This window comes from Columba livia, chromosome 17 (genome assembly GCF_036013475.1).
Source record: "Columba livia isolate bColLiv1 breed racing homer chromosome 17, bColLiv1.pat.W.v2, whole genome shotgun sequence".
Classification (NCBI taxonomy): domain Eukaryota; kingdom Metazoa; phylum Chordata; class Aves; order Columbiformes; family Columbidae; genus Columba; species Columba livia.
The window spans coordinates 346,233-362,809 of record NC_088618.1 but is presented as its reverse complement, the minus strand read 5'-3'; the positions used below and the strand labels follow the sequence as shown (position 1 = coordinate 362,809).

The 16,577-nt window shown below is 49.1% G+C and overlaps 1 protein-coding gene across 33 annotated transcripts in view; it reads left to right on the top strand.

Annotated features, from left to right (window-relative positions):
• The window catches only part of FBRSL1 (fibrosin like 1), a 463,266-nt gene that overhangs the window by 420,813 nt on the left and 25,876 nt on the right, over positions 1 to 16,577 (top strand). For 19 of the 33 annotated variants that reach the window (XM_065033306.1, XM_065033299.1, XM_065033305.1 and 16 more), the window contains 2 exons: positions 1,219 to 1,368; positions 15,048 to 15,444. In XM_065033306.1, coding sequence (XP_064889378.1) covers positions 1,219 to 1,368; positions 15,048 to 15,444 — 547 coding nt within the window. The remainder of the gene's footprint in view (positions 1 to 1,218; positions 1,369 to 15,047; positions 15,445 to 16,577) is intronic. The other 14 variants (XM_065033313.1, XM_065033311.1, XM_065033312.1 and 11 more) reach the window with 1 other exon arrangement.

The window sequence follows — 16,577 nt, the reverse complement described above, 5'->3', positions numbered from 1 at the left end:
ACCTTTTTCTCTATATATCACTTGTGGAGGAAAAGGAAGTCACATATGGAGAATATTCAAGCCCCCTGCCACCCCCTCTCTGGAAAGAAACCCATGTGAGAAAGGAAGAAGATCTGAGTCAAGTCCAGGTTTAATTTCCTGGTCCTCCTCCATAGGAATAAATACCCCTTCCTTTTAACTACTGAACAAACAACTGCTTGGGCCGCATCATAGCGAAGCATCCCTTAGATCACGTTCGGATAAGCCTGGATTCCAGCAGTCGCTCTTAGCCGTGGATGTTTCTGCACCTTGTGCTTGCCAACTAATACAGAAGAGCAGCAGTACCTGAGGTCTTTGCCGAAAGCACATCTGTTCCTCTGCCTCCTTTGCTCGTAGCTGGATTGGAGACCATATCCTAATTCCTTGCACACAGGGAGCAGCCATAACAGCGCTTTGGAACGCGGCAGGGGTGCTTTGATTCTCAGTGTCGAGTCTCGGCTATGCCTTTGCAGCCTGTCAGCGCTCTCCTCTTCCCTTTGACACCGCGGGAGGGAGAAGGGCGGGCGGCTGGAGGGGGCAGGTGCGGCGGAGCGGCTGCCGCTGCCGGCAGAGCTCGGCCTGCGGGGCCGCGCGGCAAAACCGCTTCGGCAGCCGTGCCCGGGGTCCGGTCCGTTATAAAGCAGGAGGTTAAGTACTTTGTCAGCCTCGGTATACTGGGATGTTTCTCTTAGAGACTAAGGATCAGAAAGTTATTGTAGGGGAGGGTTTTGGTAAAGAGTTGAAGCAAATCCCCAAGGATGGTTTTGCAGGTCCAGCTTTTTGTTCTGTCACAAAACTTGTTCAAACATTGAATGGTTTCTGTATGTGCTCTGTATGTTGGAGAGGATAGAGGCTTCTGCTGGTTTTGTAAAGCTGGATCTCAAAATCCCGGGCAGAAGATGGGCTTGGTCCCTAGCCCGGCACGCAGGCTCTGGGGCTGATGCAGCCTTCCTAAAGTCCCGCCCGAGCAGGCAGAGCCATCCCGCTGCTTGGCAGCCCAGCAGGCGCAGGTGCGCGGAGGCCTTTCGTTCCTTTCGTTCTCTCCCTCCCACAGCTCTGTGCGGGGACCCCGAGAGCCGCGGAGCGCACAGGGCACAAGCACCTGCCATCCCCTGACTCCCGCGGGCGCCTTACAGAACCACGGGAATCAGAATTTTCTCCTCTTTTTATTAGTTACAGATTATTTTTGTCTCCTTTAAGGGATTCCCACCACCCGTTCCGGTCAGCCAGCAAGGTTTACTTTAGAAGCCCGTCTTGCTCTTAAAAAGGGAGAGCCGAGGGCTGGGGCATTGCGGCAGAGTTTGCCTTTGGAGACTCACAAGGGAAGAGCAGGAACAGGGAATGCTGCCGGTAGGTATTAAATGGGGCCCTTTTGCTTCTCCTCTTGTAGAGCATAAAATGCTCAAGGCATTAATACTCTGTTCAGATTACTCTTGAACATTTAAATGTTTGGGGGGATTATGAAATTAAGGGGTGGGAAATTCCTTAAGCGAGGAAGGAAAGGGAGACCTTTACCGGCATGCAGCCCTGGTAACAGGGGAGCTGTTCTGTGCTGCTGTGGGAAGAGGGGCAGAGGGTGGATCTGTCTTGTGGGTCCCTGGAGACGTGGTCTGGCACCGGAGAGGCCGACTGCTCCCTCGGTGCCTTTGTCTTGCTTTCGTGATAGTGATTGTCCTTCCTTCCTTCCTGCCACTCTTGGTTGCATTTGGTCTTAGAAGATGCCAGGATTTTTCAGAAGTTTGGGACACCTGGCGTAAGGGAGTTCTGGCTTTGGTTTTAGTGAACTAATGGGCAGAAACGTTCTCATTCGGAGCAGCTCCTCTAAGCCTCCGGCAGCTCTGGGAGCACAGGCTCTGTGGACCCGCCCGGCGCCAGGCCAGCCTGCGAAACGGGGCTGGGAGGGGGCTTTTGGAAACACGGGAGCGCTTACTGTCTGTAAGGGGCTTATTCTGTAATTCTCCTTGCTTCCCGTGTCTGCTCTGTCTCTCCTGGCCTAATTTCTCTTTGTGGAGTAATTGTAAGGTAAAGTGTGATAGTCCAGTCACTTCCATTAGCCATGAGCATGACATGTAACAAAACCACTATTGCTTTCATTTCTCACATGAAAATTATACTGCTGTGAGGTCCCAAAACCCAGCATGGACCAGTGTTACCGTTTTGCATCTTCTGGAAAAAAACACCTGTGTGCATCTGTGTGAGATGAAGAGATGCTTTTGCAGTTTGGTTAGATACCAAGAAGACCAAAGTGGATGTGGCTGGGGAGGTGAGCAGGCAGGGCAGAGCGCTGAGGGCGCTGTGCGGTGTTACCTGCAGGTTTGCTCCCTCCTGCCCTGCTCTGGCCCCTGGTCCCCCAGCGTCACCTGTGCTCCTCGTTGCCGTTGTGTCTGAGAGCTGTACAGGGCTCACCGTGTGCCTTCTGGTTACAGCAGGAAATTGGTGGAAAGGCAACATGCTAGATTTAGGCTTAGAATCCTTACTTCAAGCCAAAGGAGGAGCAAGCTGAAACTGGGACATGTTGGAAACTGATCCCCCTTCCGTCTTCTCTGTAACCATGATTATGGATCTGAGTAGGTTCTCCACTATTGACAGTGCAAAGTCAATATAGGTCAATTCGCTGTTAGCATGCGGAATCAGGAGGATGGTGTGGATTTCATTACTTTCAGCTATTTGGGCTGGAGGCTCTCATGCTGTCAGAGCTGAATCAAGCTCTCAGCCAGTTTGCACATAACATATGTGATAGATTTTGGAAATGAATATGTTGATGTGGGAGGAGGTGGTTCCCTGAAACTAACCACTGGCAGTTTGGAGTGTTGTCCTCAAAACCAAAACCACATGATGTCCTCAAAACCAAAACCTGTGGCACCAAAACTTGGATTCTGCCCAGAGATGAGGCAATTTGTTTGTAGTCATTGGTCGATTAACCATTTGGGGTCCATTAGATCAAACACATTTCTTAAAAGGATTCCCCTCCCTGCAAGGATCTATTATGTAATCTCCAGTTAGTTTAATATGAGAAAAGGTGCCTCAAAGCATTGCTCAGAGACTGAGCTGAGGACTTGCATCATTGCTGTGACTCTCTTTGTAAGCCTCTTTGGTGTGAGAGCTGTAAATTGTTTCCAGCTATGCTGAGATTTCCTATCAGTTGCAGATACTCGCTACCAGCCGGTGCCGAGGGTAGCACTCCTCCGGCACGGGTGATGGGAGCTGATGGGCAGCAGGTGGCTCTGGGTCGAGATACGGAGACTGAATTCTGACTGCACGGAGTACTGCATGCAGGAAAGTGCAGAGATAATGAGTGAAAGATGTTGTCTGCTGTGCTGATGTGGAGTGGAAACTCCCAAGGATTACTTTGGACCTCATTTTCCCCTTCTAATGTGCAAGAATCTGGGATTACAGGAAATTGCCCAACCCAGGTTGCCGTTTCGCACCGGCCTTCTGCTTGTTTGTGTTTCTGCTGTTTGGACAAACTGACATGGAGAGGACTTGAAGGAAGAACTTACAGTGAATTCAATAGGATTGCTGGCACACATGGCAAACATGTGAAAACAAGAATATGAATTACGCAGCAATTACTGTCTTGGAAAAGTACCTGCAGGCTAAGCCCAGATAGTTGTCTCTTTCTTTCACCCAATACTGAAATAAATACGTGCAGTAGTTTTGTATGAAATAATTCCCGTGATTATCCTTGCAGACGTCTGAGTCTGCGCTTGTCTGCTGCCTGAGGTGGAGGTCGGTGCTGCAGCAGCGGCTGCCCCGTCCCAGCCCGGAGAGTGACGCGGGGACCGGGAGAGGACGGTGCTGTGCGCTGGGCTCGCCGCAGACCCCGTGGCCAGGAAACACAAAGCCACGGGTAGCGCGGTGAGTGCTCTGCCTGGTGACTCCCCCTCACCGCAGTGAGCAGTCCTCGTGCATGTCAGACCGGTGTCTCCTCTGGCCTTGACAACCTGACACTGAAGGTACCACGTCCATCCAGCAGCCTTGGAGAAGTTGTCGTGCTGATGCCTGAAAGTCACTGCAGGGCCTCTACAGTGGATATAAAGAGACTCTGAGGAGCCATGGGGAGGAGGAGCGTAGAGCAAGCGTTCGGGTTTGCAAGTCTTGAGTTACTGCTTTTTGCGCATTCGGGCAGTCGTGCGGCCTTGCACCATCCAGCACCCTCCAGCCTTCTGAGATTGCTTTCTGCGTCCATAAACCCTCATGCAAGAAGAGATTCAAAGTACCTCTTCATTAACAGGGTGTGATTCCATTGCAATGCACAACAGAGTGTTCCTCTGTTAGTTCTTATTAGATGCCAGATCTTAACATTTTCCTCAAGCAGATCCAGCACCAAAGTATTTCCAAGTTTCTCGTTGAAGAGCTCGCGCTTCACGGAAGGAGAGAGCCGGGGAGCTTGGCAGCGGCACTGCGCTCGCGCAGCCCGCGCTCGGGTTTGCCTTCTGCCCTGAAGCGCTCGTTTCTTTTCCTCTCTCCGTACCAAGCCGCTCTTCCTCTGTTGAAGGAAAAGTGACTCAGCCCTCAGTTTTTCCTCCTTGAGGACGCTGCAGATGTGCCCTCCACATGCTGCTGCGTACTCAGCGTTTGTCTCCTGTTGAACCAGGCGAGACAGAAAAGATTTTTCTGAAGATTTTGATGCAACATTTTCCAATGGGGGAGTGGAAACACAATCTCGATTTCTCAAAGTTTGAGAAGTTAGAAACCGAAGAAAAACTCCTATCATAAAAATGTTGTTATCAGTAGCTAATACATGTGATTCAGCCCAGCATGTGCAGTGCAGTCCAGTTTTAGTTCTAGTGGGTGTGTTTAAAGGAAGAGTGGACTTTTTCAATCTTAAAAAGCAAAAGGCCATCTGTGGCTTCCTGGTGCTGTTTACAAACCTTTGTTGCCTGTGCTGTGCTTGTCAGTAGCTGTGTTTATTCACTGCTCAGTCTGTGAATTAAAACACGGAGGCAGCTCCTGACATGCTTCTTCCAGCGCATCCTTGTGGAGTGCCTGTTTGGTTGCTATAGGGACCAAATCCAGAGGGCACACACCATTCAAGTAAATGTTCCCTGATTAACAACTTGTGGCTTGTCCTTTAAATATTTTAATTATCCACAATGCAACTTGAATTGTTGTTGAATGTGTTCAGGCTGTTAATTTCAGCCATTACAGCAGCTTTAGAGCTGGATTTTGACCATGCAAATAGGAGTGAGGTGGGAGAACTTACTGCTCCTGAGCTTGCAGGAAACTCTTCTTCCAGTTTGTCTTTGCCTTGACCCTGGATCCTCAGCAGTTGATGTCAAGAGGTGCTACTGCAAAACGTAACAGCTGAACGTGCTGGTCTAGAGCAGCAAGTGCTGCTGCTGCATGCGGTGGTGGGAGCGGCCTGGAACGTGCGCCTCGTGCCCGGGCGGCGGGGCAGCTGCTCGTTGGAAAGCGCTGGCCCCGCTTGGCAAGCGCTGCATCTCAAGCGTTGTTTTTCCAAATTATAAGCCTATTAGCACTAATGTGACAGAAGTTACTGAACTATGAGGGCTGGACTTAACAAATAAATAAGGCAGGATTTTGCTAATTTGCACGTGGTCAGTCAGTCCTTCCAGTTCCTGTTTAGCAGAGACAGAGATGATCTCTCTTTCGGGAGATGGGTGTAGGGTGTTGGATTTTGAGCTGATTTGTTGTAGTTCACATCAGTAGGGCATATCACACTCCAGACTAGCGCTCACAACCGATTTGACCTTTCTAACTCCAGTGACAGTCTCTGACCTTTAGGGAGGAAGGAAACTGCTGTCTGGGCTCCTTTTGCCTCTGCCGCAGTGGGGAATAGATAATGTCCCTCCCTTGCGTACAAGCTACTCCTTTGTCTGGCAGTGCAAAGCCCTGGTGAGATCCCGTCGGTAGTGCTGCCCCTCTGCCTGCTGCTTTTTGCGTTGCCTGATTCGGTGTCATTTTTCCCCGCGTATGGTGAGCCTTGGCAAAGACTGTTTTGACATACCCGACAGTGACCCGGCCAGGGGAAGCAGCAGTGATGGGACATCCGTCACATACAGGCCCGCAGCCCGAAGAGTTTGATATGGACTCACCTCGACGAGCTTTGAGTTGTGGGCCCATCGCCATTTAATTGGCTGCCAATAGTTTCCGTGAGAAGGGGGTGGCTGGTGCTCGGGCCTGCGAGAAGGTGCCGGCGGGCCAGAGGCCGGGGTGTGAGCAGAAGCGGCGCTCTCGCCTGGGGACGCGGGGGCACTCGGGCCGGGCCGGGGTGGGCCCGCGTCTCTTGCAGCAGCACAGGCACCGGCTGTCTCCAGGGCAGGGTGGGAATTCCTGCGACCTTGCGTATGCTTGGCGGTGAGGGCAGTCGTCTCCTGTTCCCAGCAGAGATGATCTGGTGTTCGAGAATGTTCTTTCTTGCCTTTTTCTGGTTTTGGTTAGCAAATGTGCTTTCTCAGCCAGCAGTTGACTTAACTTCTCCAGGCTGGAAGGTCTGAAAGGTCATTTGCGCTCCTCCAGAACAGTCTCACTTTCTGATTTTACTTTAAATGATTCCTTGGGAGTTTGGAGTTCTGTGATGTCATTTAAAAAAAAATAAAATCAAAACCTTCATAAGACTGTGCAGATGAAACAAAATTGTTGTCTTAGCCCACACAGGGTATTATGCAGCCTGGCAGATCCCTTCCTTGTAGCAATAAGAAAAGGATTTGGCATTTAACCTCTTGAAATTAAACCAGTGTGAACTTCAATAGTTCAATCTTATCAGGGCTTTGCTGGAATAACAAATTGTGAAAAAATGTAATCGTGTCTCCAATGTGACCTTGGCAGATCTGCCTCTGTGATGTGGGGGATTAGGTAACTCTAAGCAGATGTCTGTTTATTTTGACAATAGTAGTTATAAAAGCTCTTTCCCGGTCTGCCCGCGGAGCACACGAAGGAGCGCGGTCTGCGCGGCGCTCTCCGCAGCGAGCGGCTCCCTTGCGCTGAGCAGATTGCGCTTGGAGGTCTGAGCTATCGATCTGTTGGTGGGGGTTCAATTTCAGCGTTAAGACCTGTGTTCATGATTTAATTGGAGTGATTAATAACTCACTCGCGGGCTAGATGGGAATCAATATGTATTTCAAACAGCAAAAGCAGTACATTTTCTCCTATAATGTAGTAGTTGATGGTTTGTTATTTGCCCTTGTTTGACTAATTAAAACCATAGGATTGCTTGGTATATGGCAGTTTTTTCTGTTTAAAAGCTCACATCTGGAGTTGAGTGTTTGTGCTTGCTTGCTTTCCCGTTGGGAGGGTTGTCTTTCTAATGGCCTATCTACCGTGTTGCTCGTCTGCCGCTCAGATCAGGTGTGCAACGCGCCACTGCACGTTACAAAACAACGCCAGGCGCACCCCTAGCAAGTAACTACAAGGAGCATTAGTAACGTTTTGTGGCCAGGGCAGTAGAGCAGCTCCTTCGCCTCCGGTTTTTAGGCACCCAGCATCTGCTTAGGAGCCGCGCTGGAGAGATTTAACCCTGCGGCATTTGATCCACCATTATAGCCCTAGATTAAAAGCCTGTGTGAAACTTTCAATCTCATTACAACACCAGCATCCACCCTAGGTGCTTTAGCTGCAAATCCAGTTTCAGCTTTGCATTGAAATGTTGCCAGAAGCAGCATTGCTAGGAAAATGTAGTGTGACTTAACTTGGGGGGATTTGAATGGTGATCCTTCTTCTTTATGGTCTGGCCCCAATGCTGGTGTTTGGCACCCATTCTCATTCAGCTCCTGCAGCTTTGGAGTGTCGTCATGCGTGCTTACAGCTAACAGGCCTGGATAGAGCATGGAAAGCTCCCAAAGCTCTAGAAATAAAGCGTCCCATTAAAGAACCATAAAGCAGCAAATCAGTGTCAAGTCCGTAGCTCTTAATGCTGTTGCTCTCAGTTTCTAGGGGAGGGGGTGCAATCCCTCTGTGCTGCAAGCTTCCACCGCAGAGGCTCTTCTCTGGGTCACTGGCCAAGGAAAACATTTAGCATAGTTGTTTTGAATCTTCTTTTTGGTATGCAGAGTCCCATAAGCTTTCTAGTGGAAGTGCAAATTAGGATTAATGACAATAGACCTTTTTCTATTAACGTTAACAGGCATCTTGGTATATACATGAACCACAAACCAAAAACAATGATCTGGATGGAAGAGTTTTAATTTTAAATAAATGTTCCTTTAGGAAATCTCTCCTACCAGTCCTGAAGGTACCAGAGTAAATGTGAATGTATCGCGCTTGAGTTTTCAACTGGATGAGAAACTGTAGTGGTAGGGAGGGCGCAAGGAGCAGGCTGGAGCGGTGGGCGCGGAGCCCTGGAGGCGCTCAGGAGTCCCGGTGCTGCGTCGCCAGCGCTGGGCACAGCGCAGGGGACAGGCCCCGCGGCCGCCCCGGAGCCAGCAGCGCTCTGTGCTCCGAGCGGGAGGGTCCTGCAGCGGGCAGCGCTTGGCTCGGGAGTCGCTGGCCTTGTGCTAAAGATGTGAGATGCCTTCCTTGTCGTGACGTTATGAAAATGACTTGAAGATATTTTACTTTTAAACTTGGGTGCTTCAGAAAGCAGAAGTCTGGGGGAAAGACTCCCTTGGAAGTTAATTCTGAGGACCAAGCTGACAGCTTTTTGCCACTGTTGCTTTCTTCTAGGTTGAAAAGCTGAAGGCTCGTTACAGCCCCAGCATCCAGCAGTCTAGCAGGTTAAATGACTTGGGCAACACAGTTTATTAAAACTGGCAAGTGCTCGCTCCAGTTCTCTTCCTGATAGTCAGGGCTGTCGGGGAGAGTAATTGATAGTGGCAGCTGCTCGGAGGGTGGTTCGGATTGCGGCGAGACGATTTGACGTGACAGACAGCTCCGTACAGATGAACGGGGTGACGGGGCCGAATCCGGAGCGGGCTGTGGGAGGATGTCCGCGCTCACGGCCGCAGTGGAGCCGGGCGCTGGGGACGCGGCCCGGCTGTCCCCGCGCGGGCTCGGAGCCGGGTGGAGGGTTCGTGTTTAGGCTCGGCTTACTTTGTGGGAAAAACCGCAGTCGTTTGTGGAAGATCCGTGAGAGGCCCATGGAAGAACAGTTCCTGACATGAGCTAATGTGAGCAGTTTGCCACTGTCATGATGGAAATTTGGCCTTTGCTTTGCATTAATGTTACAAGTGGTTCACATTAAACACCGTGGAGCCACGCAGACAGTGGTTTCACCTGCACGTCCCAAGCCTTTATGTCTTAAGCTGATTTGCATTAAAATGGGTGGAGGAAACAGGTGCCCCATATGTTGCATAGCTTCTGTGTTGTAGCTCTGCTTGCCTCACCTTTGCAGACCCAGTTAATCGTTTAATGTCTTAGATAGTGCTACCCTCCTGAAATGCAATGAAAATGCCATCCATATAAAAGCAAAAGCCAGCTGAGGATAAAGAATTAGCACTTAAATATTGATTTTCACTTGTAAGCACTCTGCCAGCATCAGTGCTGTCATTGCCAGTGCAAAATACTTTATTCTCCCTTGAGCTTATATATGTTGCATGTCCACAATGCTTTATGCAGCACTCTAAAAGCTCAATTAAAAAGAAGAAGTTTGCTGAAGTTCATGGAATACTCTCCTTTAGTTGTTTCTCCATTTTGGCCTACGTCTGTAAAATCACGTTTGTACTCATTCCCCGTGCTAATGGTTCAAAACTCATCTCTGGGACTCGTCAGCCAGCTGCAGTACTCCGCGTCTCGCACTCGTGTCCCTGTCATCCCGTGGCGATGCTTCTGAAGTGTTTCCCGCTGGAGTCCCAATGTGGAGCAGGTTCGGCACAGCCAGCCTGGCTGCTCTCTGTTTTCGAGGACGTGCACAGGGTGGACAGATAGGCTGCAGCTGGTGGTTGTTGTGTTTCTTGGGTAATTGCCACTGGTAGAGATGTCATTGATGGATGTAGGAGAGGAATTTCCTTCTCGCATCGCCCCATCACCCTTGCCGTTTGAATAAAACAAGGGAGACTGCAGAAAGACATCTGAATGACTCCACTTTTTTTTCAAGAGACAAAGGAAAGGCGTGCAGGCAAGATTAGATTATTTTCAATCACGTTGTACATGTGTTGACAGTCCCTTTCAGCAGCAACCAGCAGCTTGCAAAGAGCAGGAGGCAGGGCTGGAACCGCTGTTGCCCTGAGTACTGTTTGTATAACACAGTGACTGCTTATTGGAGTTCTCAAAGCAGCCTTTACATGTTTAATTCCTTGCACTTGAGCTACTCCTAATCAGCTTGAAAGCAAATTCCTGTAACAGAAAGGTTTAATTTGTGTCTAGGGCTTGCTGTATTGTATTTAGCCTGCAGTGGTGTGTAGTTACACGCTGACAAGCATGTCACCCTCTGCAGCCGTGGGGATGGGCAGTGCGTGTTTATTCCAGTCACACATTTTGAATTCACTGCGGTTTCATGTTGTATCCATGCTCATGGTCTCTCAGGTTCACATTTTACAGCAAAGTCAACCGTAGTTGACTTTGGGGTTTCCCTTAAGCTTAACTCTTGTTCCATCAGCAGTAGCTGAAGCTCTCTGTGCTTTTAAGAGGCGTTAAAAGTATTCATCTTTATCTGGTTAAATTGGAATGTGATGTAGCCCACGGCACAGGGAGGCCGAAATTTTGCAACACTCCAGGTGACAAATGAGTTGATCAAGGAGGCAAGAACTGCTAATCCCAGGTTGGTTTTGTTTTTCTTGTTGGAGCAGATTCAGTCCTTTCTTTTCTGTCTCACACCCAGTCATCATTCGTCCCCATGAGATGCAGACGTGTTTCACTCTCTGTTTAACGCACGGTGTTGCGTTAGAAGATAAACGAAGCTGGCGTGCTGGGAAGGAGCGCGTGCGCGGGGCGCGATCCGCCCTCCCGCGGCACGGCCGCCGCACCAGCCGTTGCACGTCGCGTTTCCTGCGAGGGGACGAGCTGAGCTGACCTGCATTCAGGTTTCATTAAGGCTGAATTATTGGAGCTGACTGTCAAGTCTTGGGCAAATTGGCTCAGCCTGGTGTCATTAAGCATGAAAATTACTCTGGGACTTGGTAAAAATAAACACATTTTTGCCTCTAGAACGTTGTGGTGCGGTCTTGTGGGTCTGTGCTTTTGTTGGGGCAGTCGTGCTCAGCTCTCTGCGTCAGTTGGCTCTGAAGGACTAGATTAGGAGCCGAAGTACTGAAATTTATGAAAGGATCTCAAGGAGACCCCATCCACCTTGCAGAAAAGGGAATATTTGGTTTCTTTCCTTGGGATATTTATGTGGCCAGCAGTCAGCCTGGTCGGTCGGAAGGAACTTGGGCACACAAGAGTGCGGTTCCCTCGGGAGAGGCGTCCAGGGAAAGAAACTGCAGATCAGAGTGGGCAATGTCTCCCGTTCTGAGGGATTTCAGGGAAGGTAGTTCAGAGACTTTCATTTGAATGGAAAATCTTAAACTGGAGATTTTTGTGGTAAGTATCACGATAAGGATCTTGTTAAGTACCCAGGAAACCAGGTAATTATAGCCTTCAAAATTCATCATTTCTTTGGTTGCACAGGGAAAACGGTCTCGAAATTGTCAGGTTTCTGGAGACCTCTGGAGTATGGTTAGCCAGTGACTGGATGCTGGAAACAGACGCTGAACAGGTATAATAAGTGTTGGTGGAAAAGTGTGAAAGGGAAGAAAGCAACCAGGACATGTATGCTGTTCGGTGTCGGTGTGTAGGTCGTGGACGGTTCTCCGTGGAGCTGGCTGAAGTGAAGGGTCTTAAGTCTTTGCTTAGAATTGACTTCTGTGTTCCCTAGAGCAGTGAGATGTATGGATGAGGTGGATTTCCGTTCGGGCATCTGCCTTACGTTTGGTCCAAATCTGTTTCACCATAGACTTAAGTGAATCACCTAGAAGTGAGAAAAGCTTCCTTTTCAGAAGGTTTGACTTCCAAACATCAGGCAGGTCGCAGCGCCTGGCGTCCCTGTCATGCTGTCCTTTCCATGGCTTGTCCTTTGGTCACGTATGGTCCCTCCACTGAACCACGCGAAGCAGCTTCTCTCTCGTCCTGCATGGCACCAGGTCACCAGAGTGCCGGGATGCATCCGCCGTCTTTGCTGTGTGGTGGCTGAGAAGGCCTGGGGATTTTTCCGTCTCCCACGTGCTTCTCCATGCTCTCCCGTGAACCCACACCGTATCTTTCCCTTCTCAGTGCTTCTGCTTTTGGTCACTGTGGCTGCAAAGGGAGAGAAGATGCTCACACTTGTGCCTGTAGCTTTTCCAGAGAGCCGGGGGAAAGCATCTGGGTATTTTTATTTTTATCCTTGTCAAGAATTAAACACAAAACCATTTCAATATTGCAACCTGAGAGATGCAAGTTGGCAGCAGAAGTTACTCACGTACCCCTGGTACTAACTAACACAACCAGGCTGGCTGGTCAGTTCAGCCAGCAAGGGAGCTGAGCTTCTGCTTTGAGAAAATTGCAAATAAGAACTAGTGCTGAAACCACAGGGAATCAATAGTTGTACATAAAACTGGTCAAACAGCTGCTTTTAATGCAGGATGTTATCAGTTTGTTTTGGATCTAATTGACTTTTTACTCAACTAACTTCTGTGGTGCCAGTGTGTTTGAATATACACCATTAGCCTGCATTGCCTGTAATTCCACGATGTGAAGTTTAATGCCGTAGGAGGAGACCTGTTGGATGGGCAGAGCTAACAGGCTCTCAGGAAACCTGTGGTCAAGAAGGAAACTCCATTGCTTTTGATGGGTGGCTCCTGAAAAGCAGCGGGATCTAGCGCTGTGAATGCTCCTGCGGAGCGCGGGGCCGTGTGGGGCGCCTGCTTGGCTGATCAGTCACGATTTTTCAGTTGTTCGTAAAGAAATCTGAGGAAAATTTACAAACATAGGTAGCATTATAAAAAATAATGGTGCACAAGAGCAATGAGAATTTGATTTTACAAATAAATTCTTTGTGACTCTAAATACCGCTGGAACCAAGTCCGGTTATGTCTCAAAACCAGGGCACCTGTGATGCATGAACTCGTATCTGAAAAAGGAATTTTCTGACATGCGAGTTAGCCTTGTGTTCGTTGTGAGGAATAATTTAGGACCTCCAGGCATTGTGTCAAACCTGTAAAGATGTGTAAGGTGCTGGAAAGTACAGGGCTGACTGTATTTGCCAGCCAAAGCACTGCTGGTTGGAAGTTCTGTTCCTGTTATTTGCGGGTTTGAGACCACAAGCCCTCAGACATCTTCGACTGATAAATATAGTTCATGTGTTTCTATTTGTTCTCTTTTCACATTCTCAGTTTACATGTAGTGGTTGGTTGGTCGGTTGGTTGGTTGATTGACTGAGGAAGGGAATGGTGCGATGGCGAGAGCCAGAAGCAGCGTGGGGAGCTGCTTTTGTCCCACGGAAGAAGGTGCCGTGGCCAAGCGGGCAGTTTCTGTACGGAAGGTGGGCTGGTGCGCTGCAGGCTGGCTCATCGCTGTCCCGCTCACGTCTAGTGCCGGTGCGGTGGTGGTGAAGACGTCGAAGCTGCGCTGCTGAGGACGCTGGCCTCGCACGGGCTGCGTTCACAGCGCCTGCGTAGAGCGTCTGCATGGCCAGAATTAGCTCGTGGTGTGTGGGGTTTGTTATTTTGACACCTCCTACATCAGGAACTGGCTCAGTCCTTTGAAGAGATGGGAAAATTTCAAAGGTGGAATCTGTTTGTGAGGATGTTGGGAGCATGTTAAGGAGTGGGGGCAGCGTCTCTTGCATGTCTGCAAACCAGCTAAATGCAAACAGCCCCCAACACGTTCTGGTGGATAATAAAACCATGTATCCTGGAAGTCAGATAGAGGTGCTGTGTGTGCACAGCAGGGTGTGTGCATGTGAAACACACGGACAACCCTAGTTCTCGTAACCCAGGAATAGCTTTTCATGTAATTGCAGATGTATGTGCACTCAAGGATACACAGATTATGTTGAAAAGGGATTCACGGTGCGAGTTAATCGTGTTCATGTTGGTCCTTTCAGTTGTCATTGACCTTTTGGAAACTGCTTGAACTGAAATAGCTCTCCTTTCCTCTGGTTTTCCTTTCTAGCCTTTTAAACCTTTGGGCTGCTTTGTTTAGTTTATTTTGGAAAAAAATAAATACTTGACATCATAAAAGGAGTAAGTCCTTATGGAATTCTCACTGTCAGTGCATTTTGCAAGGTTGTAGTATTCCTGGTAGTTTTGAAATGCTGTGCATACAGGTGTGTGCAATATTCGCAGTGAGCAGGGCTGCAGTTAGTGCTTGCTGCACTTCTCACTGGATTTTTCAAGCCTTCTCTGTTCTGTTCTGTTCTTGCACACGAGTGTGTGGCCGGGGAATGGCAGTGTCACTGCAGAGGTGACCCGTCCCCTGCTGCAGGAGCAGCCCCGGAGCCTCCGCCCTGGAAGCCAGGTGGGGTTATCATTAGTGATCAGCGCTTGGGTCACAGTGTGTCGTAGCTGGAGTTGAGCCTAAACACAATGTAGATTACCTTGAAAGAGCATTGAGAAAATGAAATGTCTTAATGATCAGGCTTGTGTTCATGAGTTCGTTATCAGCCTTAAAAATTACATAGAGCAGGAAATACTGTAGCAGCAACTTGAGACACATTCACACTCCTGTTGTACTGTAGAATCACAGAATCCCAGGATGTCAGGGGTTGGAGGGCCCTGGAAAGCTCCTCCAGTGCAATCCCCCCGGAGCAGGAACACCCAGATGAGGTTACACAGGAAGGTGTCCAGGCGGGTTGGAATGTCTGCACAGAAGGAGACTCCACAACCCCCCTGGGCAGCCTGGGCCAGTGTTCTGAAGTCACAAAGCTCTATGTTCTTTGTAGTGTGCATTCATTTAATGAGAGCTAAGTCTCTTACGTGCTAACAAGTCCTGTAGACTGGCCAGTCAAGGACAGACAGACAAACACATATCCATCCTGTAGCAGCAGTGCTCCCACGATGCTCCCGCGAGCTGAAACATGAGTTGTTTTTTCTCAGGCATCTGCTCTACCAAGCAGAGAAGTAAACGCAGGCCTTTCAGCGTATGCTTTGTTCTTTTTCTCGTTCCTCCATAAGGTCCCACCTTGAATGACAAGCCAGAAGCGAAAGCAGCCAATGTCCCAAAGGTGTCTGGGCTAGAGCGGAGCAGGGAGCTGAGCACCGACGTGCCCTTCGCCCTGCCCATCCCCAGCCCCCAGCCGGTAGCTGCCGTTGTGACTTCTACTTCCTCCGCGCCCACGTCAAGCGCCAGAGCAAGCCCACTCTTGAAGAAGGAGCCAGTGATCTCAGCACCAGCACCACCAAGGCTCACGCCTCAGCCGCAGCCTCGGCCGCAGTCGCAACCTCAGCCTCGGCCGCAGTCGCAGCCTCAGTTAATACCTGAGCTTCGCACGCAGCCTCCGAGTCACATCCCTCCGCCTCTCAATTACCAGGTGCATCACCAGGTGGCCCACAACGGACTCAATAATATCAGGTATGGGAAACGGACGCTTGTGTCATCCTGATGCTGCGGCCGGGACAAAACTTGTTTCAAAAGGGGTAGGAATTGCTGGGAGTTGAGACTCTTACTGTCTGTGTAAGATGCTTCATGTTTTGGTTATTGGAGTTTTTGTGCTGACCTCCCAGGCTGGAGTTTCCAGCCATGCTGTGTAGCTGCGTTTGGAACGTGGTGATAAACGCTCCCCCTCTGGGAGAAGGGCGTGTGTAACTGTGGGGTGAAGTTCTTCTAGCTCTACTTTCTGGGGAGTTTTGCACTGTTTTGTCTGGGCCAGCCAGTTCTTGCCTTAGAAATTTAAGGTGGTTGGAGTTTGAGAAATTCCCTTGTTTCATATTCAGTAAAACTTCACTTGAAGTAGAAGGTTTGTTCGTGGTTATCACAGTTTTGTTGGTTCACCAGCATCAGAAGAGGGATTTCTGTATCAAAAAATGCTGTGTCCCTTAGAACAGGACTTCGTGTAGGTGAGAACTCTGCTCGGTCTGACGGGGTCAGGTGTGGCAGGAGGCTTAGTTTCGCTGTTTAAATTGCCTCCATCCGATAAGCAGGATGGATGAAAATGGTACAGAAAAAGAGTTTCTGGAGAGAAGAGTTCAGCCAGTCAGCTGGAACTTGTATAATCTTTTTGCTGGTACAGAAAACATGCCCAACCTCCCAAACCACAATTAATCTTGTTAAACAAGATTAGAAGACTGATTTGAAACGTAATACCTGGCTGCATAAGGGTCAAAATATGAATACAGAGAGCCGCCATTAATGTGTGTTTCATGGTATCCTGCATACTTCAGCTCTCTTGTGATTTTACCCTGCAAATGCCACCACAGTATAAATGATCAATAATATTTCAAACTATTCAAGCTATCTCGAAGATTTAGATTACAAGAAATACTGGTATTGTGGGAATTACTCCAAATAATAGCTGCAGCGATGTTGCCTTTCACCTCACAAAACTTAGATCACTTGCAGTGGAGTAATAATAATAGAAAAATATTTGAAATACAGGGTTATTATGAGGATAATTTGTTAACATGGCAGGAGTTTGCAGGATTGTGTGAATATAGCTACATAGCACACAGAGCAGATACAGCTTGGTCCCCAAGTCACTCACACTA